This window comes from Canariomyces notabilis (assembly GCF_033297395.1).
Source record: "Canariomyces notabilis strain CBS 508.74 unplaced genomic scaffold N656scaffold_1, whole genome shotgun sequence".
In the NCBI taxonomy this organism is placed as follows: Eukaryota; Fungi; Ascomycota; class Sordariomycetes; order Sordariales; family Chaetomiaceae; genus Canariomyces; species Canariomyces notabilis.
Window position 1 is genome coordinate 2538949 of NW_027041823.1, and position 18542 is coordinate 2557490.

The following is an 18542-nucleotide window of genomic DNA, read 5'->3' on the forward strand; positions in this document are numbered from 1 at the left end:
CCTCGTCGTCGCTCTCCCCCTCGTCGTCGCTCTCCCCCTCGTCGTCGCTCTCCTTCTCGGTGTAACCACCAAGGGAAAGGTTACATTGCGACGCTTTTTCGCGGGCGCGGTTAGTTCGTCTTCCTCTGCTGTATGGTACCGACCTACCCTGTGTTTTTCATTCTCGTCGTCGCCAGGTTGGCGGCCACCACCTCTACCAGCAAGAGAGCACGTCGCCAGGGGCAGTTTTCTTTTCTTTTCGTCTTGTTTGGATGTGAGGAGGGAAAGAGCTTCGGACGCGGACAAGGCAGATGGATGGTGGCGATTGGGATCACAATGCAGTTGGTCTGAGGTTGCTAAGGAGTAATAGAATGCAACAGGAATCGAATTCATTATAGGGTATACGTGACTGTTGGGCCGGGGATTGAGTTTGACTCAATGAAAGCCCTCTACCCCCCGAGCTATTAGACAATATTAGTACTAATTCTATGGCCCGTCCTGATGACTACGCCGTCTCCCCGTCATCTCTCATGCTGTATGCAAAAATTCCCTCTCAGGCCGCTTAATTCGCCGGCTTGCGGGCGACCATAAGGTACATGGGTGTGAAAAGGTCCTTCTTCGCGCCGGCAACGAGACCGTCGGCTCCCTTGGCGAGCGCGTCGGCCGTCTTCTTGGTGCCCTTGGGCGCGAGACCGATCGTCTCGAGCAAGCCGGTGAAGTGATGCACAGCTGTCCGGCCCGCATGCGTCATCCGCAGTACTGTGAAGAGATCCCAGTATGACTGCATGTACTTGACCTCGCCAGCAATGCCCCAGTACCAGGGGATCGGGTCGTCGCGCTTGGCCAGATCCTCGTGGTGGAGCAGCTCAAACCCGGCTTCCTTGATGGCCGCGAGACCCTCGGAGATGGTCACCATGTTGGAGATGCCATTGCCCTCTTCGATTGCGAGGCGGATGTCGCGGTGCTCCAGGTTGTTGTTGTCGTATTTGTCCGTCATCAACCACTCGTACACGCCGAAGGTGCCGCCGGGCTTGAGTACCCGGTAGATCTCGCTGTACACGCCGACAAGCTTGGGGGCGTGGACAGTGGCCTCGATGGCGTAGACGGCGTCGAATGAGTTGTCGGGGAAAGACATTTGCTGTTCAGAGGTTAGCGTGGCTCGTATGCTCTGGTCGACCCTGTGGGTGGGTTACCGTACCATGAAGTCACCCTTGACGAACTTGAGCTGGCCGGAGAGACCCTCCTTCGCGGCATAGCGTGTGGCACGCTCGATTTGGTAGTCGTTGTTGTTGAGGCCGGTGATATGAGCATCTGTGAACTTTGCGATTTCCCTGGCCGGCCCGCCGACACCGCAGCCAACATCAAGAACCTTCATGCCGGCCTGAATGCCAGTCTTCATGGCGAGGTAGTGTTCGTGGCGGGCAATGGCCTGGTAGAAGCTCTCGCCAATCGAGTACCGGCAGAAGTGAAAACTTTGGCCCCAGCCATACTCGTACAGATCGGTTGCGAGGTTGTAGTAACTATGCGACGACATAAGGTGAGCGGAGCGCTCGACATATTAGACGGCGACAGAATTAGACTTGTGACTTACTGCCTTGTCAGACTGGCGTACTCCTTTGTCCGAGCCTTTTTTGCTTCTGTGAGCATGTGCTATTGTGCCAGGCATTGTGTCGGCGGACCTACCTCTCTGTCGGCGTCGGTCTCGGTTTCTGCGCGCTTGTTGTCAAAGTGCTTGAAGTACTCGTCTACAGCGACTTGCTTCGCGTTCTTGTCCTTGGAAAGCATAGCGGCGAAGCCACCAGCGGCGTCGGTGGACTTGCCGTGCAGGGCCTTCATAAACGCAGCATCCCGCGCATGGTCCTCCTTCTCTAAGGGGACGACCGGCTTTGACGAAACCATGGTGAGCTTGTTGAAACTGAAGAAACCGAGAACCGAGTTACTGGTACGAGAGTCAAGAAAACGGGCTTTCAAAGGTGCGACAACAGAATTGAGGGTTGGCCGTCGAACAATCTGCTTTCTGCGGAAAAAAATGTCCATCGCCCCCTATTAATTATAGGCCTACCTAAGGACAAGGGGTTCTGTTAAACAGACGCTAATGTTAGGCCAATTGGTGAAGCGGGGCGGGAAGCTCCATGCCAAGCCCCACTTATGTGCATCTCGATCCAGGAACCGGACCCAAGCGACCAATAACACTCGACCATGAACTCGGCATTGGCATTTGCTTTCTGCCCGCTACAAATCCGAATTCGAGAGAGGCGGTGATCGGTCGACGCGAATTCGAATACAACATTTAAGAGCCAACGACATTGACGAAATTGAATTTGTGCTCCACAGAACAGGCATACCTCACAGGAACATTGTCTCTCTGGCATTCCGATAATTTGTCATTTGTTGCGACGAAGTGGTTCGGCGGGAGAAGACTGGAACGAATACGAATAAGAAACGATCGGACCACATACCCAGCCACAGTCAACGTACCTTCAGTGGCGACAGATAAGCTTATCAAGTCACAAGCCACAGAAAGCTCTCGGCTATCGCCCCGTCGAGAATCCTCACCACTCACCCCACGTCCCTTCGCAAAGCAAACCATCAGATCAGAGCCTCGAACCGAAACCACCACCACAAACACAACCCCATCGGAAAATGCCGCCACCCCAAATCAAACAAGACCTGAACCGCTCCGGGTGGGAATCGACCGATTTCCCCTCAGTCTGCGAAAACTGCCTGCCCTCGAACCCCTACGTCAAGATGCTCAAAGAGGACTACGGCGCCGAGTGCAAGCTGTGCACGCGGCCCTTCACCGTCTTCAGCTGGTCCGGGGACGGGCGCGCGCACGGGCGCAAGCGCCGCACAAACATCTGCCTGACGTGCGCGCGACTCAAAAACGCCTGCCAGTGCTGCATCATGGACCTGCAGTTCGGCCTGCCCATCGTCATCCGCGACAAGGCGCTCGAGCTGATCGCCCCCGGCCCGCAAAGCGAGATCAACCGCGAGTATTTCGCCCAGAACAATGAGAGAGCTATTGAGGAGGGCCGTGCCGGAGTGGAAGAGTACGAGAAGAGTGATGAGAAGGCCAGGGAGCTGCTCCGCCGCCTCGCGCAGAGCAAGCCGTACTTTAGGAAGGGGCGGGAGGTGGATTCGGAGGGGAATGTGGTTCCATCTTCTGGGAGTGGGAGTGGCAGCGCGACTGGAGGGAACCCGGCTGTGGGTGCCGGACTGGGTGGCGTCGGCCCGATAAGGACGAGGGACTCGAGGGCGGCAGCCGCGGCGGGCGCGAGACCTGGCGGTGGTGCGAGGAGAGGACCACTTGGAGCGAGCGCGCCGCCGCCAGGACCGAAAGATTGGTTGCCCCCCGCGGATCGCAACATCATGTCACTGTTTGTCACGGGAATCGAAGACGACCTCCCCGAGCACAAGATTCGCGACTTCTTCAAGGTGTTTGGCAAGATCCGGTCGCTCGTGGTTTCGCACATGACGCACTGCGCGTTTGTCAACTACGAGACCCGAGAGGGAGCCGAGAAGGCTGCGGCCGAGTGTAAGGGGCGGGCTGTCATCGCGGGTTGCCCATTACGGATCCGGTGGAGCGTGCCCAAGCCGATTGGGACGATGGACAAGGAGGAGCGGGCGGAAATGTTGCGCGACGGCCGGTCTGCTTTCCCCGAGGCTAGACGGAGAGGGGGGCCGCAGCAGAAGGCTTTACAGGACGGTAGTGCGCAGGGCGCGGGTGCAGCTGCTGCCGGGCAAGACGACCTGTCTAATCTGGCTGTTGCTGCACCGCCTGGCGCGGCCGATGTACAATATGCCAGTCTGTCTGGAAACTGAAACCATCATGAGGTATCTGCTTGTTGGCGCGGCGTTTGGGAGGCCTGGGTTGGGAAATGGTCACAAAATATGTTTGTCTGGCGCATTGTCATGGCTCGGGGAGAATCATGTTATGTTCTAGTGTTACATCGAGGGGTATCATAGACGGCTATACAGTACACGGCAGGCTTTCAAACCTTATGCCTGCCTTAGCTAATGACATCTCGTCGTCCATCTCCCGACAAGGTCGCTATTATTGCGGCTTGCTGCTACCTCTCCGAGCAGCACTTCACTCCACCGTCGACTGTGATGTTCTTATTTCCGAGCTTGATGCTGTCATTGTCGCCTCGTTCCGTGTATTGGTGGATCCGGAGTTCTAGGTCAAGAGCGGTGAGCAACATGTCCAGCCAAAAGAGGAAAGAGCTGGCGCACTCACTGTACTTATCCCCTTCCCGTCTCCCCTGAACGAGGTTTGTCTTCAAAAAACTGGCAACTTCCTCGGCGTGTTGAATTGCCGGCTGCACTGTCGGATCTGAAGGTGACAGCGAGGCTTTCTCCCGGAATTCCCGGCGAATCTGTTGCCTCGCGGCATCGAGCATCCTCGTATCGCCTGATTTTGCCCTGTTAGTTGACACTGCGTGTGGGGTGTTGGACTGGGCTGTTTAACCTTCAAAGGCTATCCTGCTTGCGCGCAGAAGATTTTTGTATGCCTGCAGGGCCGCCATTTAGGAAATTCTCTGTATTGATTTGCAAGTTGTTCGATTCCTCGGTTCAGGTGCAAAGGCAGCGAAGTAAATTGACGTGGATGGGTTCTCGGCGCAAAACGGTCGAGGGTTTGATATAAGATGCTCGGGACCGGGACTTGAAGGCGAGGTCGATGTGCCAGCCTTGTGCTGGTTTTGGCTGTTCATTGGTTAAAACCAAAACAAAGTGGAGACGGATTCAGTTCGAAAAAAATATTCTGGAATCTGGACCATCCGAAACCTGCCCCTCCAAAGAACTTTCTTACTATTTTCTTCAGCATATCGGAACCTAGACGACACAATGGCACCCATTGTGGTACCGCTACCATTGCCTGCCCTCCCTGAGGGCTGGGAAGCCGAGAAGGACTTCAAGCCGGTCGGAAAGATCACTCAGGATGGGGCGACGCAGCGCACTCTGGAACCTATCGGCCCTCACTTCCTCGCTCACGCCCGCCGCGCCCGGCACAAGCGCACCTTTTCCGAAGATGACCGGATACAGGCCCAGGAGCGCGCCAAGAAGGTCGAAGAGGACAACGACAGCGAGATCAGCGAGCCCGAAGACCCCATCATGCTTCAGCGGGATGCCAAGGACTGGAAGGTTTGTCGGCAACGCCCCCAAATTTGTTACCTGTTCTGCCGCTAACCCCCTACCTAGACGCAAGACCACTATAAGGTGCTGGGGCTTTCCAAATACCGGTACAAGGCGACCGAGGAGCAGATTAAGCGTGCGCACCGGAAGAAGGTGCTAAAGCACCACCCCGACAAGAAAGCTGCTGCAGGCCGCGCCGACGATGACAACTTCTTCAAGTGCATCCAGAAGGCCACCGAGGTTCTGCTGGATCCCGTCAAGCGTCGACAGTTCGACTCGGTCGACGAGGAGGCCAACGTCGACCCGCCGACCAAGAAGCAGTTGGCCAAGGGCAACTACTACAAGCTCTGGGGCAATGTATTCAAGTCGGAAGCCCGCTTCAGCAAGGTACACCCTGTGCCGTCATTTGGCGACGAGAACTCAACAAAAGAGGAGGTAGAAAACTTCTACAACTTCTGGTACAACTTTGACAGCTGGCGGACGTTTGAGTACCTGGACGAGGACGTGCCGGACGACAACGAGAACCGCGACCAGAAGCGGCACATGGAGCGCAAGAACGCCAACGCGCGCAAGAAGAAGAAGGCCGAGGACAATGCGCGTCTGCGCAAGCTGCTCGACGACTGCTCGGCGGGGGATGAGCGCATCAAGCGCTTCCGGCAGGAGGCCAACGCGGCCAAGAACAAGAAGCGGCTCGAGCGCGAGGCGGCCGAGAAGAAGGCGGCCGAGGAGGCCCGGCTGAAGAAGGAGGCCGAGGAAAAGGCCGCCAAGGAGGCTGAGGAAAAGGCAAAGGCCGAGAGAGAGGCGAATAAGAAGGCCAAGGAGGCAGCCAAGAACGCCGTCAAGAAGAACAAGCGTGTTCTGCGCGGGTCGGTCAAGGACGCAAACTACTTTGTTGAGGGCGACGCCCCAGCGGCGACCATCGATGCTGTCCTGGGCGATGTCGAACTGGTGCAGTCCAAGATCGATGCCGACGAGATTGCCGCTCTGGCTGGTAAGCTCAATGGTTTGAAGGTGGCCGACGAGATCAAGGGTGTCTGGAAGGAAGAGGTTGAGCGGCTTGTTGCTGCTGGGAAGTTGAAGGCGGGTGAGGTCAAGACGCTTGTTGCATGATGGGATGTGGAAAATGCATTGGGACAGCGAGTGATCATTGAGGTACTACATCCAATAGACAGGGGTTATCTGTTGAGCCGCTGAGAGTGAGACAGCTATCCTACCAGGGGTTATGAGTTGCGAGGTAAAAGTCCGTAACAGATGCGAGTGTCATGGAAATGTGCCATTGCAGCCAGGAGAGAAGTGGGGGTAGAAGAGAAGTGCCTCCTAATTCCTAAAGGCCTTAGGACCCCAGAGTCCAGGGGTTCTGGAACGGACCCCCAAGGCAAGCTCACCATTTGTCATTCTAGCACCACCCTACCTGCCGTCATTTCTCACTCGCAAAACGGCTCGGGGTTATTTACAGAAGACTGACTACAGACTCACTACACGACTGACCGCACAGCACACAAAACCAACTTTGCCCTTCCAACCCCCTCAACAGCTACTCCGTAGGGACATACCCTACCCAGACATCTTCCACAACTCACTCACTCATAAACATAGCAAAAGGGCCCATCAACCACACTGACCAAATCCCTAATCTTGTACACCTTATCCCCCACAACCCCCAAATCAACCAAATCATCAAGTGACTGCATCCGCCCACCAAACCCCATCATCGACGTGCCCCCCGCAATGACATTTGTCCTCGCCGCGAGGTCCTGGCTCTGCCAGATAGTCCATGTACGATCAATCATGGCATGGTGCAGCCAAAAGGCCGGGTCGTTGGGGCTCGTGTAGAAGTCGCCCGCGGGGTCGCCCGCAATGGTGAAATGCCCGCCCGCGTGCACGCCGATGCCGCCCGCCGCCCCGCCAAACCCGAATCCGCCGCCTTGCATCACATTCTGGAAGGTGGCGATGTCCCGGCTGGTGGTGATCAGGCTCACGATGTCCTCGGTGCGCGTGTACCGGCTGGAGAGGTAGTTGGAGATGTCACGCCGCAGGCAGCGCGGGTTGTCGCCGTACCCGTCGGCGCGGGGGTTGCGGGGCGGGGCGGGGTCCACGGCGGGGGAGACGGGGCCCAGGCGGACTGTCATGCTGTTTTGTTTAGGTTAGCACCTCCGCAAGGTGGAGGGACAGGATAGGGGCAGGGTGACGAACTTTTTGAACGGCCCTGTCTCGACACATCCGCCGCCGTTGCCGGCCGGCGCAAAGGCCGAGGCGCGGTGCTGGATCTTTTTGCCGTTGCCGCTCATGGAGGTATCGCTGCCGTCGAAGATGGGAGACTTCTCCGGGTCGGCAGCCCAGCGGCCCCAGTTCCAGTACTGGTTCAAGTGTGGTTAGTTTTATGGTGGATAGGTAGTGGTCTGGACGGGTGCTTACCGGCTGGGTACCGGTGTAGCCACACTCTTCTCGGAGGACCCTTTCGAAGGACCATGTGTAGAAGCGGTGCCAGGAAAGGAAGCTTCCCTGTGACGGGGTTAGTGTATGCCAACAGAAGGTGATTGAAGCGTGGAGGGATCGCTGACGGTGCCGTGGATATTGAGAGTCTGGTTCATGTGGACGGCCACAAAGTCGTCATATCGTGTCTTGGCCCCCGGGTACCTCGTCTGATCCAGCTTGGACGGCTTCTCCATGGTGCACAGGACAGCAGCGATGTAGGCCTTCTTCTCGGCAGCCGAGATGTCCCCCCTGTCATGGTGTTAGTCCTTGGGAATCGGTCACTGGAGAGGCAAAGGCTCACCATTCCCGGCGGACCTGCAGCTTGTCCTTGGTACATGTCCTCGACTTGGCTATCTGGGCGTCGATGCTGGGCCTGCCCTTCTTCTCAAGGTCTGCCACCGCATCACCAAACACGAGGCCCGTGAGCAGCAGCCATGGCACGGCAAGTAGCGCAACCAGAGAGAGGCGGGTCATGATGGGCAACGTCGCAACGATCTAGAAGCCTTGCTCGACAAAGAGGTTTCTGGCAAATAATGCACGGGGATGTCACCTTATTATACCATTGTTCGATTTTCCGTCTCTTTTCCCTCTCATCCCTCTGGCTTCTCCGGAAGCTTCCATTCTTTCCTTTCCGGATAGACCAATCGGCACCTCGGGTCCGTTATAGATTTCTTGGTCGTAGTATAGTGGAATCCGAAAAGGGGCAGTATAAACAAGGATCCAAGCCCAACAATGATTATTGCAACCTTCACCTGCCAAACTTCTCGGATCCCGGCAAACCTAACGGCAGTGAGCGAACTGTCGTGTAAGGCAAGGCCCTGATGGGTAAGTACCTACCTACCCATCCAAATGGCAGAGTTACTTCCGTCTCTCACTTATTGATCGAAGCATCCAGCCGGCTCTCAGCCGTCCGACTGGAGCCCGACAAGCTCAAAATAGTCAGCCACTATACGCCGGGCCCACTGGCAGGCTTGGGTGTCCGGCAGTACTGGGCTTGTGTAGGTATTGACATGACGATGAAACGAGAGCACCCGGCGAGGCGAGGACTGTTTGTCGTCTGGTATCCAGCTCGGTGGGAGAGTGTAGGCCGCAATGCTGCCGACTGGTCCGGATCATTGCCCTGGCAATATAACCCGTCCGCTGGCAAATCTGGGGTAAATACCCGTATAATTTTTCTGGGGTAAAGCTGTCTCTCCCCGCAGCCGGTTCGCCCGTGCCAATATGAGCCCTCGCCGGTGATTTGTCTTTTGATTTAAGCGTGCATTACACCATTGCTCTGAGCTGTATTTAAACTCTGGGCGCGTGCTCGGCTACGCCGTGACACATCACCCACAGAATTGCGACTGGTCCGGGACAAATGGAGTGCTAGTGAGCCTGGTTTCCCATGGCCCCCATGTGCTGACATCCCTTGTATGCCTTAGAAGATTGGAGGAATGCGAGTTGAGTGTGGCCGAGTTGCACTGTCGCCAACTCACTTTTCATCTTCGTCACGTTGTGCCCACATGGTGGCAACCCCATCTATTCCGTCGTTTTGTGCGCACTTGGCGAAAGAAATGTTCGGCTGTTGTCTGAGTTGCCCACGGTTCATCTGCTTAGAATTTGATGGGTTGTGGTTGGCTTGTGACCTTGCTTCCTGGCCGTGAGAAAGCCAACTCAACGCAGAAATTGCCTGGGCAAAACATTAAGTGTGGAATCCAATCTGAAGGGGCCAGGTCAGAATGATAACACCGCCGAGATGCCAGACCAATAGCCCATGTGTAGACAGACGCCATGGACCGCCGAGTCGCATGTTCTCTTGATGCTGAAACCGACGAAATCCATGTAGTCGGTCTCCGGAACCTTCCTGAAAAGAAGAGATGAGGGTTGTGGTTCTTGTTCAACTTCGGCTTCCAGGGCGCTGACACTGGCCTGGAGGAGTGCTGCTGGACGACCCCACGACAGTGTCTCTTACAGAGAATCCAATGAGAAAAAGGTCGAAATTGCTCAGAGGAAGGAATGACGTGATGAACAATATCTGGCTCTATATTCCTAAAGTGTTAGTGGCTCACCGCTCTTGCCGGAAAGCGCATAGGGTATGGTACGTATGTAGTATGTACCCGAGCCAGCATCCACGGAGGACCTAACTCGTTCCTTCCTACTTTAGGTACGCAAAAATTCTCCTCTCAAGTACCTTGACTCGTGAGTTGGGCGACAATCAGGCCGGGCATTGTTGCCTCCAGGCTCCATCCCCCAGGCTGGTGAACCTGGAGAGTTGAGATCTGGTTCGGGTCATCTGCCGAACCTCAACTGTGCACCTGAGGAGTGCCCGTGAGATATGATTCATACTTATGACTGTGACGCCAAGCTTCGTTCGTTTTGCCGCAGGCCACCAACACGGTGACATGGTGTGCTGCCTAGACCTAGGAATTGGGAAAACCCTAGGAAACGTGGCATAAGTAAAGGGTAAAAAGAACGTGATGGATGATAGTCAAAACTAAGACTGAAGTTCCGCCAAGCTGTAGGCCCTAGCCTGGATCATGGGCTACATCAATGAGCATAGGTAGACAAGCTATTCTTCAAAATTGTGCGTGTAGGGATCAATAATCAGGATGAACCAAGCCCTATCTGGGCCTGACGGTGTCCCAAGAAGAGGATTCGACCTCAGAATGCCTTTCCAAGGTAATTGTGAAATGTGAAGTGCTGAAATTGGGAGGTGGCCAAGGGGACTTGAAGAAGAGCGAGAGATACTGGTAGAAAGACATCAGTAGAGATGCAATGTCTGCTGCGGCCCTCTTAGATTATTCGCATCTCTTCCAGCGTCGTAGAAACGGACCAAGCTGCCAGAACCCAACAACGGCCTTCACCGGATGACGGTAGACGAACGACGAGCAAGCCAATGGTGGGGAAGCTTGGAGACGGTTTTCAAGCAGAGCAGCCTCGCTATCGATGTATAAGTTGAGCCGGGAAGCTTCTACAGTCGTCGTACAGCCGTCCTCGGTTGCGTCAAAGTACACCATCATGCCCATTGCTCCAGGCTGTCAGCTGTCCCGGACTCCGGTCCCGGTCGACTATTATCCGCTCGGAGCCTTTCCCTGCGATTTTTTAAACAGGATGAAGGAAGCTTAGTACTAACGGTGATGAAACCACTCTCTATAAATGCTCCGTATGCGGCGCCTTGATGGGCTGTCACGGTGGATCACAGAGGCGCCATGTATGCGGTCCTCCATGTTTGAAACTGAAGTCGCCAAGGAGGTAGCGTTCAAACTGAAGCAGACAGGGCCCTCGACTTCTAGGCGCGTCAGCTGCGTTCGAGGTTCTCGCCTACCTACATGTAATGGGCCTGACATCTGGGGATGTGTGGAGATGCTGGTCGAGTGTGAATATATCCAACGGCCCGGGGCGGGTGATGAGGGCGTACGGACCGTACGGTACCTTGCGTAAAAGACTCGGATGGGACATGAAGGGAGATCTAACGCACCACTCCACCTCCAGTCATCCGCGAATGCCTGCACTTTCCAGTGCCATAGAAGCGAGAGGGTAGCACGAAATAGATTCTGCGGCCGAATTTCATCCATTTGACACCCCATTACCCTCCGACCCCGGTGCCTCAAGCCTCTCACAAAGCCTCTACCCTTCCAAGACACAGCACGCAAATCTATATGTTACAGATCCAATCCAAAGCTCCCCCGTGCCTAGCTATGCCAGTGCCATTGCAAAGCAAGGGTAAACAGTATGTACAGTACAATGCATGAAGACAGCACCGCAGCCTCGAACTCCCAGAGCCAAAGGCAAGGAAGGGTCACCGGTTGTGAATATGCTGAATGGCAGCAAGCCATTTCTGTTCGTCCGACCTAGACGAGGAGAAGACGCATGTAAGCAACAGCCCAAAAAAAAACCGCGACAAACTGCAGTGAAGGAAACTTACTTGTCGAACTTAAGCAACTTCCCCAAGACCGGCACAAGCTGCGCTCGAAGCTTGTTATCCTTCTGCTCCAAGAACTGCAACAAAATCGTTTTCAGATACATCGCGTCCTGACCGCTGCCACTCCCTTGTCCCTGTCCCTGTCCTGCGCCACTCATAGTACTAGTACCGCCGGAGCGGGTCGAGTCCATTGAGCTCCGGCCGGGGCTCGCAACCGCAACGGCCGCCGGAGACGACACAAGCTTGGCCTGCAACGCCTTGGCCTCCTTGGCCAGCTTGTCGTAGCGCAGCCGGTAATCGTCCAGGGCCCTGCGGAGCTCGGCGTTCTTCTTCTCCGAGTCCCTGACCTGCTGCTCGGAGGCATCCAGCGTCGACCGCAGGTTGGTCACGGTCGTGCGCATCTCGGTGACCTCGGCCCCGGCCCTCTCCTCGTACGCTTCCAGCTCTTCGCGCCGCCTCCGCCATTCGCGCTCCTTGTGCTCGAGGTCATCCTTTTCGGTTGCGAGCGCCTTCACCTCGCGCTCCAGGTCGCGGATCTTTTGCCTGAGCTCCTCCGTCTCGCGCGCCTTGCGCCGTGCGAGAGCGCTCGACTCGTCCTCCAGCCGATCGCGCTCCTCGATGGCCGCGTCCATCTTTGCGCGCATCTCGCGCACCTTGTTGTCGGCGCGCTCGTCGACGTCAGCAAGCAAGCGGCGCATGGTCTCGGCTTCGCGCGTACGCTCGCCGAGCATCTTGCGTGCCTCGGCCAGCTCCTCGTCGAGGCTCTCGCACTGTGACTGGCTCTCTTTGAGCTGGATGCTTAGCTCGGCCGTTTGGTCTCGCATGCTGCTAAGGAGGTTCTGCGCGTTGCTGTACTGGTTCGTCTTGAATTCTATCTCCTCGCGGAGGACGTCCTGCTCCTTCTTTAGCTTGGCGGCTTCGTCCTCAAGCTCCCTAATGCGAGGCCGCAACTTGGCTGCCTCTTCTTGGACGCGCTGTAGCTCGCGCGTGGCCTTTTCTTCTCTTGCTGACAGCTCAATCTTTTCGGCTTCGGAACGACGAAGGTCGCGGCCTGCCACACGCTTCTCGTCTTCTAACCGTAGTCGCGCGTTTGTCTCTTGTGCGACCTTCTCATGAAGCGACTTGATCTCGGCCTCACGGTCGGATGCCAGCCGCTGAGCCCGCGTGAGCTCCGACTTTAGATCCTTCTCGCGCTTCTCCAGCTCGCGTAGTTCCGTGCTCTTAGCAGCCAGCTCTTCTCGTGTCGTCTTGAGTGCTGCAGAGTCCTGCCTAAGAGACTTGAGCTCGGGCTGAGCCTTCTGGAGCACCTCCCGCAAATCAGTGAGATCCTTGTAGCGAGTCTGGGCTAGCTGTTGCGCGGCGGCCAGGTCGGATTGAAGTGTTGACGACTTCATCTTGAGACTATCAAACTCCTGCTTCAGCGATTCATGCTCGCTTTGCAGGGCGGAATTGTTTCTGGTTGCCGAGGCCGCAGTCTCAACCTCCTTTTCGAGCTCAGAAATGCGCTCCTTCAGCGCCTTCTTCTCGGCCTCTAGTTCCTTGATCCTCTCCCGTGCCTCGACATGGTCTTGGCCAATCGTCAACAGGTTCTCCTGCAAAATTTCGATTTCCTCGCGGAGTTCTTCCTCGGTCTTGCGCTGCTTGGACAAGCTCTCAATCCGGCCATTTTTCTCGGCTAGCTCTGCCAGGAGACGATCTAACTCGGCCTGCAGCTCCCCGCTTGTCGGCCCTTGTTGCGGTGAAGGTGGCGCTTGGTCCGCCGCTACTGACGCTTCACTTGGAGTCGGCTCTGAGGAAGCAGAAATGGCTGAGGCGCCTCCCTTCTTCTTCTTCTTGTTCTTCTTCTTAGACCCGCTCGCGGTGGCAGCGGCAGGTGAACTCTCTTGAGTCGACTCCACTCCTGTAGGAGCAGCGGTCGAGGTGGATGCGGGTTGGATTTTCCTGTTGAGTTCGTCGACCCTGGATTCCGCTTCGGCATTGGCCTTTTTCAGCAGCTCAATCTCCGACGCTAGGCCTTGGATCTTCTTGTCCAGGGCAGACTTGGCTTGGTCCGCGCTCTTTAGCTCCCTTTCCAGTTCCTCATTCCGAGAGATGGAAGCAGTGAGCCGGGTTGCATTATCCTTAGCTGCTTCCGCTGCTTCGCGTTTAGCCTCCTCGAGCTGCGCCTCGACGTCCCTAAGCTTAGAATGTGCCTTGTCGAGCCGTTCGGTAAGGGCTGAGATCTCGGTATTCCTAGCCTCAAGTTGAGTCTCAAACGAAGCCTTGACTGCGGCAGCATCCTTGCTCTCGCTGAGTTCTCTGGTGGCGTTCTCCAGGCTCTCTACAAGGCCAGCGCTGTGCTCTTTTACCAGAGATAGCTCATCCTTCAAGTTCCGCACTTCGCCCTGAAGCTTTTCCACCTCTTCGGATTTCCTTGAAAGTTCAGCTTGGAGCTGTGGTATTTCATTGTCGTACGAGAAGAAGTCTTCCTTGTCGCCAGCGTCCTGCGAAACCGAAGGCTCCGATGGCTTCTGCTTGGGGGAGAAGACTTCCAGCACGCGCGAGACAGGGGATTTCTGCGCTTCAGCAGTACCGCTTGCCTCTGCACTCGTGGTCTCAGAATCTTTCTCATGCCCTCCCGTCGTGCTGGGGGATTTTGCTGTCTTCAACGCAGCAACTTCCTCCTTCAGCACGACAAGCTCCTTTTCAGCGTCGTCCGCCTTCCTTTTGTAGGCATCCTTTTCGGCTGTGACACGCTTGAGCTCTTCCATCACCATGTCGTTCCTCAGATTGACTTGGTTCAAGTACTCGACCAGAGCTTCGGGGTCCTTGATGGAGGTGAGCGGCGTGTTCTCCTTGAGTGCTCTTTCGAACGGCTCGATCGACGTTGCTCGGCTATGAGCGATACGGTAGGAACGCAGGAGCTCTGGGTATGTCTTTTCAAGCTTTTCAAGCTTCCGAAGACGGGCCCGTACCTCTGGAGGTAAGTTGGGCACAACGGGTAAGGAAATCTTGGCCGCTTGCCCTATGTTGGTAGCACCGGCTTCTCTCCCTTCCTCACTTGGCGGCGGGTCAGCAACGCCGTTGCTCGGCGCAGTGCCAGCACTTTTCTCCGCATCCTTATCGGCATCTCCAGTTTTTGAATCCTTGTCTAGTGACGGCGGCGTCGCTGCCCTTGAGGGGTCAGCTGTCTCGTCGGCATCGTCGATGACAAAGGCAGCTTCAAAGACCGCGGGGTCGGGGTTAGCAGCCCCGTCGCCATTCGCGTCCTTCGTCGTAAGGTCTTCGCTGGCCTTTTTTGTTGGTCGAGGCCTCCGGGCCGGTGACTGTGTCCCTGCGCCGCTCGAAGATCGTGATCGCCGTGAGGCGGAGTTGGCTGAGCCCGGCGCTTGCTTCTGCGCTTCAATGCTTGCCCTGTGTCTAGCCTGCTCTTCGGCGATGGACCGGTCGATTGCGCTCTTGAATCTCTGTCACGGCAGAAGTAAGCTAGGGGTCTGCACCAGCAGAACGGGCTGCTTAAATTAAGGAGCGCGCGCCCATACCTGAAACATGACGAGGAGAGCCCCAACATAAAGCAAGGGAAGTTGGTAGGTATTGGTGTTTAGGCGTGGTGTAGGAAAGTCCGGTTGCGGTTGCAGTTACAGTTGCGGTTAGTTGATTGCGGTTAGCGACAGCAGGAGCATACGAAGCACACGAAAATAATATAGGTAATTCGCCAATCCTAAGAGACAGCTGGGTAATCCTAGCCTGAGGGAACGATTTAGCAGAATAGTGTGTGCTATCGAGAATAACCACCCCTTTGTTGGGTTTGTCGCTGGTGTCGAGTGTTCCGCGGCGCAGGGTCTCGGAGCACTCCCATGTCTTGGAGCCAACTATCCGTACTTCGGCCTTCGATCTCAGCTCTGCCAAGAAGGGCCCAGCGGCTTGGATCCCTGTAAGGCTGCAACTTGTGTGGGGTAGCAGTGGGCGACCAGGGTCTTCATACTTGATATATGCATATACACGGAATCACGAATATCTTAGTCTAACGATTCTAACCTAAGATGAGTGCGACTCGGAATTTAGTTTCCTTGTCGCGAATTGGGTGCTAAACACAGTTAAATGATGCAGTAAACTACTTTATGTACTAGTTGATAACGGTCCGAGGAAATGATGGCAAGTCAGTGATTCGGGCCCCGGGGTCATGCATCGCGCAACGGCCCGGTGCAAAAGCTTCATTGACCAAATATCGTTGTAGAAGGTAATGAGGTCACTTGCTTTGCTGAAAGGCCAGACGCAAAGCAAACGACACACATCAACCGACTGTCAACTGCCTCAAGTCCGCCAGTCCATTTCTCAATGGCAGGACAACGTCGGGAGGCAATTTCCATCGCACAGTCACCAGCAAAACAACACAAGTAGAAATGGTTTCCTTTTGGCCATGGGGCGTAAGTACTTTCTCACCGTTACTGGCATCTGCAAGGCTTCGCAAACGACTGACATTATGTACCACTTGCAGAAGGATAACTCGCCGGCCTCTTTCGAGAAGGCGCTTTCGGCGCTTTCAGCCAAAATCGCAACCACCCAAACCCAGCTCGACCAGACGCGGTCAAGATCAAGACGAGTCAAGCTACTATGCACGCTCTACCTCGGGTTCGCATATCTGGTCTACGCCATCGTGCTCATGCTGGTGGTTGGGTGGAAGAAAATGGGCCCCTTTGAATGGAGTGGCATGGCTGGTGGGCCAGTGTTGATCTCTGTGGCTCGCTCCGCGACGACTACCTTCTTCGATTACCGCATCCAGAGCTTGAGCGCGCGACTCAAGGACCAGCAAACCGAGCGCGCCAAGACAATACAAAAGCTGAAAGAGGCGACCAAGTACGATTCTACCCTGGAGCTACTGGAAAAGTACGGTGGATCCGAGAGCAGGAACAAGAAGGGGGAGGGGAAGGCAGAGGAGGATGAAGGTGGACGACCTGGGGAAAAGGGGAATCAGACGAGGGGAAAGCGTGCATCATTGCCGCAACGTACCAACATGCCGCCACCACCCACGGCGAACATCCAGTGGGGCCCTGCTTCTAGCCCTGGCCCCCCTCAGCCAAGACCGCAGAGCGCGCGAGGTACGCCGTCTCATCCTCAACCGGTACAACCCGATATGGATGTGTCGGCAGAGTTTGCACCGAATGCGTTTGACGGGAAGAACCCTCCCCCATCCATGCACTATCCGCCGGCCGTCATGACCCCTTCTGCCGAGTCGCATTGGTACGACCGCATCCTTGACACGCTCCTGGGAGAGGACGAGACGGCAGCGAAGAACAGGATTGTTCTGATCTGCTCCGCTTGCAGGCTCGTGAACGGGCAAGCACCGCCAGGGACAAAGACGCTATCCGAGTTGGGAATGTGGAAGTGCATGGCCTGCGGTGCGGTCAACGGGGAGATGGACGAGGGCAAGCGCATCGTACAAGAGGTCTTAGGGGAGCATTCTGCTGGGGTCAAGACTGAGACAACAGATGAAGATGCGGGCAGAAGCTCAAGCGACCTTGTCGAGGTTGACAAGGACTCGCAGTTGTCTGATGCCGATCCACACAGCTCGGGAGCTGAGGGATCCGGGAAGCAGAAAGGGAAAAAGAAGCAGTAACGGAGCTAGCGCGCGGTCTTAGTTTCCTTTGTCTCGGCTAAACAACATTCCGCATTTATTCTTTCACCCTATCCTGATACCAGTGAAGTTCACCGGCTCTTGGTTCCTTTCACAATAAGGTCGCTCTACGAACAAGATATTGTCCTAGTTCAAGTCCAAACACGAAATTGCCGCTCAAGCCCAATAGACTCGGTATATTAAGCTCGGCTAGGCCCCGACAAATCCACGTCTTTTCGTCTTTCTCATCACGTTGCTCTACATTGACGTATCGTTGTGAGATCATTACCGTTGTTCTTGGGTGGTTAGAGCACACCTTGACAATCTACAAATTCTCGCTGGGGCGATCTTGCCTACCAGTCCGCTGTTTCTCACATCGTGTAAATCTTTGACAAGTGGAGCATAAGCAATGGCTTCTAGTTCGACGCAGATCAACGGATGCTCCAAGTGTGGCATCGGTTGCTCTGGCGGATGTGGAGGAAAGCCCGTGGCCTGGGAGAGGCTCACTCCTGACCCAAACACGATGATCAGATGCACTGTTTGCGGAAGCAGCTGCCTTTTCCAGTGCATGGAACGCCATGTTACTCGATACTATGCGTGCCACAATCGAGCCTGTCCCATGCATAACGGGGCTAGCAAGGTCGACCCATACAGGGGCGTGATCTATCCATCAAATGCTCCGCATCCGGCTTATCATCCAGATTACTACAATAGGCGAGCGGACTCCAATCAAAACTACCAAGGCTATCAGCAGGAGAGCCGAAATGACGCTCACCCAAGGGAGCGCCGCCCCAAGACCTCGGGAGAGGACCGCCCCAGGCCCAAGGACAGCCCAGAAGAGAGAAATTCAAGGGAGAGCCGCCAGAAGGAGAATCGCCAGAGGGAGCCTAGCCGCCCGAGGAACGTCTTGAGGAAGAGCCGCCCAAGGGAGCGCAGCCGCCCGAGGGAGAGCCCCCAAAAGGAGTCAAAGGACAGCCGCCCGACGGAAAGCATCCCAAAGGAGAACCGCCAAAGAGAGCCTAGCCGCCCAAGGGAAAGCCGTCGCAAGAGCTTTTGCGAGGATTTTTTCCAGGATATTTTCCAGGGGGCCCACCGAAGAGGGCGACGCCATAGCGAGAGCCACACCAGGAGCAGACCAGTGCCAAACCCCTGGCTTGAGCCTGAGGAAGATGCTGTCTTCAGTGCGTACCATGAGGATCCTGGGACGTATCGCGATTACCAGTACCAGTACCAGTACCAGTATTACTACTATTAGGTAGGTCAGGTAGGTAGGTACGGCTGAGATAACAGCCCTGCTCGGGCGATTATCCAATGGATCCCAGTTGAGCCAAAGCACAACCTTTGGGTGTTCTTGGGCTTCAAAGTTTCCTGTTTGGGCTGCAGGTGGGAGGCTGAGAGGTCACAACTGCCCGACAACGCAAGGTAGGTCAGGTTGTGCAAGTTACGTTCAGACCAATCAGC

The 18542-nt window shown here is 55.7% G+C and overlaps 10 protein-coding genes across 10 annotated transcripts in view; 5 read left to right on the forward strand and 5 right to left on the reverse strand.

Moving 5' to 3' along the window:
• N656DRAFT_774022 (uncharacterized protein) overlaps positions 1-38 on the forward strand; it is a 797-nt gene extending 759 nt beyond the window's left edge. The window contains exon 3 of the mRNA XM_064814180.1: positions 8-38. The gene's annotated coding sequence lies outside the window, so the exon portion shown is untranslated. The remainder of the gene's footprint in view (positions 1-7) is intronic.
• A 310-nt stretch (positions 39-348) lies between these two features.
• Positions 349-2075, reverse strand: N656DRAFT_774023 (sterol 24-C-methyltransferase). The gene is made up of 4 exons (XM_064814181.1): positions 1663-2075; positions 1571-1605; positions 1178-1499; positions 349-1117 (listed from the first exon to the last, which is right to left on the reverse strand). The coding sequence occupies exons 1-4, from the start codon at positions 2014-2016 to the stop codon at positions 542-544; spliced, it is 1287 nt and encodes a 428-aa protein (XP_064675370.1). The 5' UTR covers positions 2017-2075; the 3' UTR covers positions 349-541.
• Positions 2076-2229: 154 nt separating this feature from the next.
• Positions 2230-4019, forward strand: N656DRAFT_774024 (uncharacterized protein). Its single transcript, XM_064814182.1, has one exon. The coding sequence runs from the start codon at positions 2623-2625 to the stop codon at positions 3799-3801; it is 1179 nt and encodes a 392-aa protein (XP_064675371.1). The 5' UTR covers positions 2230-2622; the 3' UTR covers positions 3802-4019.
• A 30-nt stretch (positions 4020-4049) lies between these two features.
• N656DRAFT_794233 (uncharacterized protein) lies at positions 4050-4505 on the reverse strand (the record flags this gene model as incomplete). The annotated part of the gene is made up of 3 exons (XM_064817251.1): positions 4050-4156; positions 4217-4390; positions 4448-4505. The coding sequence occupies 3 exons, from the start codon at positions 4503-4505 to the stop codon at positions 4050-4052; spliced, it is 339 nt and encodes a 112-aa protein (XP_064675372.1).
• A 319-nt stretch (positions 4506-4824) lies between these two features.
• Positions 4825-6222, forward strand: N656DRAFT_786436 (DnaJ-domain-containing protein; the record flags this gene model as incomplete). The annotated part of the gene is made up of 2 exons (XM_064816523.1): positions 4825-5121; positions 5179-6222. The coding sequence occupies 2 exons, from the start codon at positions 4825-4827 to the stop codon at positions 6220-6222; spliced, it is 1341 nt and encodes a 446-aa protein (XP_064675373.1).
• A 414-nt stretch (positions 6223-6636) lies between these two features.
• Positions 6637-8518, reverse strand: N656DRAFT_744429 (Di-copper centre-containing protein). Its single transcript, XM_064812878.1, has 5 exons — positions 7889-8518; positions 7674-7836; positions 7528-7614; positions 7306-7469; positions 6637-7242 (listed from the first exon to the last, which is right to left on the reverse strand). Exons 1-5 carry the CDS (start codon positions 8059-8061, stop codon positions 6693-6695), a joined length of 1137 nt encoding a protein of 378 aa, XP_064675374.1. The 5' UTR covers positions 8062-8518; the 3' UTR covers positions 6637-6692.
• Positions 8519-8941: 423 nt separating this feature from the next.
• N656DRAFT_62653 (uncharacterized protein) lies at positions 8942-9990 on the reverse strand. Its single transcript, XM_064810350.1, has 2 exons — positions 9758-9990; positions 8942-9607 (listed from the first exon to the last, which is right to left on the reverse strand). Exons 1-2 carry the CDS (start codon positions 9792-9794, stop codon positions 9180-9182), a joined length of 465 nt encoding a protein of 154 aa, XP_064675375.1. The 5' UTR covers positions 9795-9990; the 3' UTR covers positions 8942-9179.
• A 920-nt stretch (positions 9991-10910) lies between these two features.
• N656DRAFT_744432 (uncharacterized protein) lies at positions 10911-15309 on the reverse strand. Its single transcript, XM_064812879.1, has 3 exons — positions 15010-15309; positions 11492-14934; positions 10911-11417 (listed from the first exon to the last, which is right to left on the reverse strand). Exons 1-3 carry the CDS (start codon positions 15016-15018, stop codon positions 11366-11368), a joined length of 3504 nt encoding a protein of 1167 aa, XP_064675376.1. The 5' UTR covers positions 15019-15309; the 3' UTR covers positions 10911-11365.
• A 561-nt stretch (positions 15310-15870) lies between these two features.
• N656DRAFT_699247 (uncharacterized protein) lies at positions 15871-17084 on the forward strand (the record flags this gene model as incomplete). The annotated part of the gene is made up of 2 exons (XM_064810775.1): positions 15871-15894; positions 15966-17084. 2 exons carry the CDS (start codon positions 15871-15873, stop codon positions 17082-17084), a joined length of 1143 nt encoding a protein of 380 aa, XP_064675377.1.
• N656DRAFT_62703 (uncharacterized protein) lies at positions 17010-18537 on the forward strand. The gene has a single exon (XM_064810353.1). The coding sequence runs from the start codon at positions 17491-17493 to the stop codon at positions 18334-18336; it is 846 nt and encodes a 281-aa protein (XP_064675378.1). The 5' UTR covers positions 17010-17490; the 3' UTR covers positions 18337-18537.
• Positions 18538-18542: the final 5 nt, after the last annotated feature.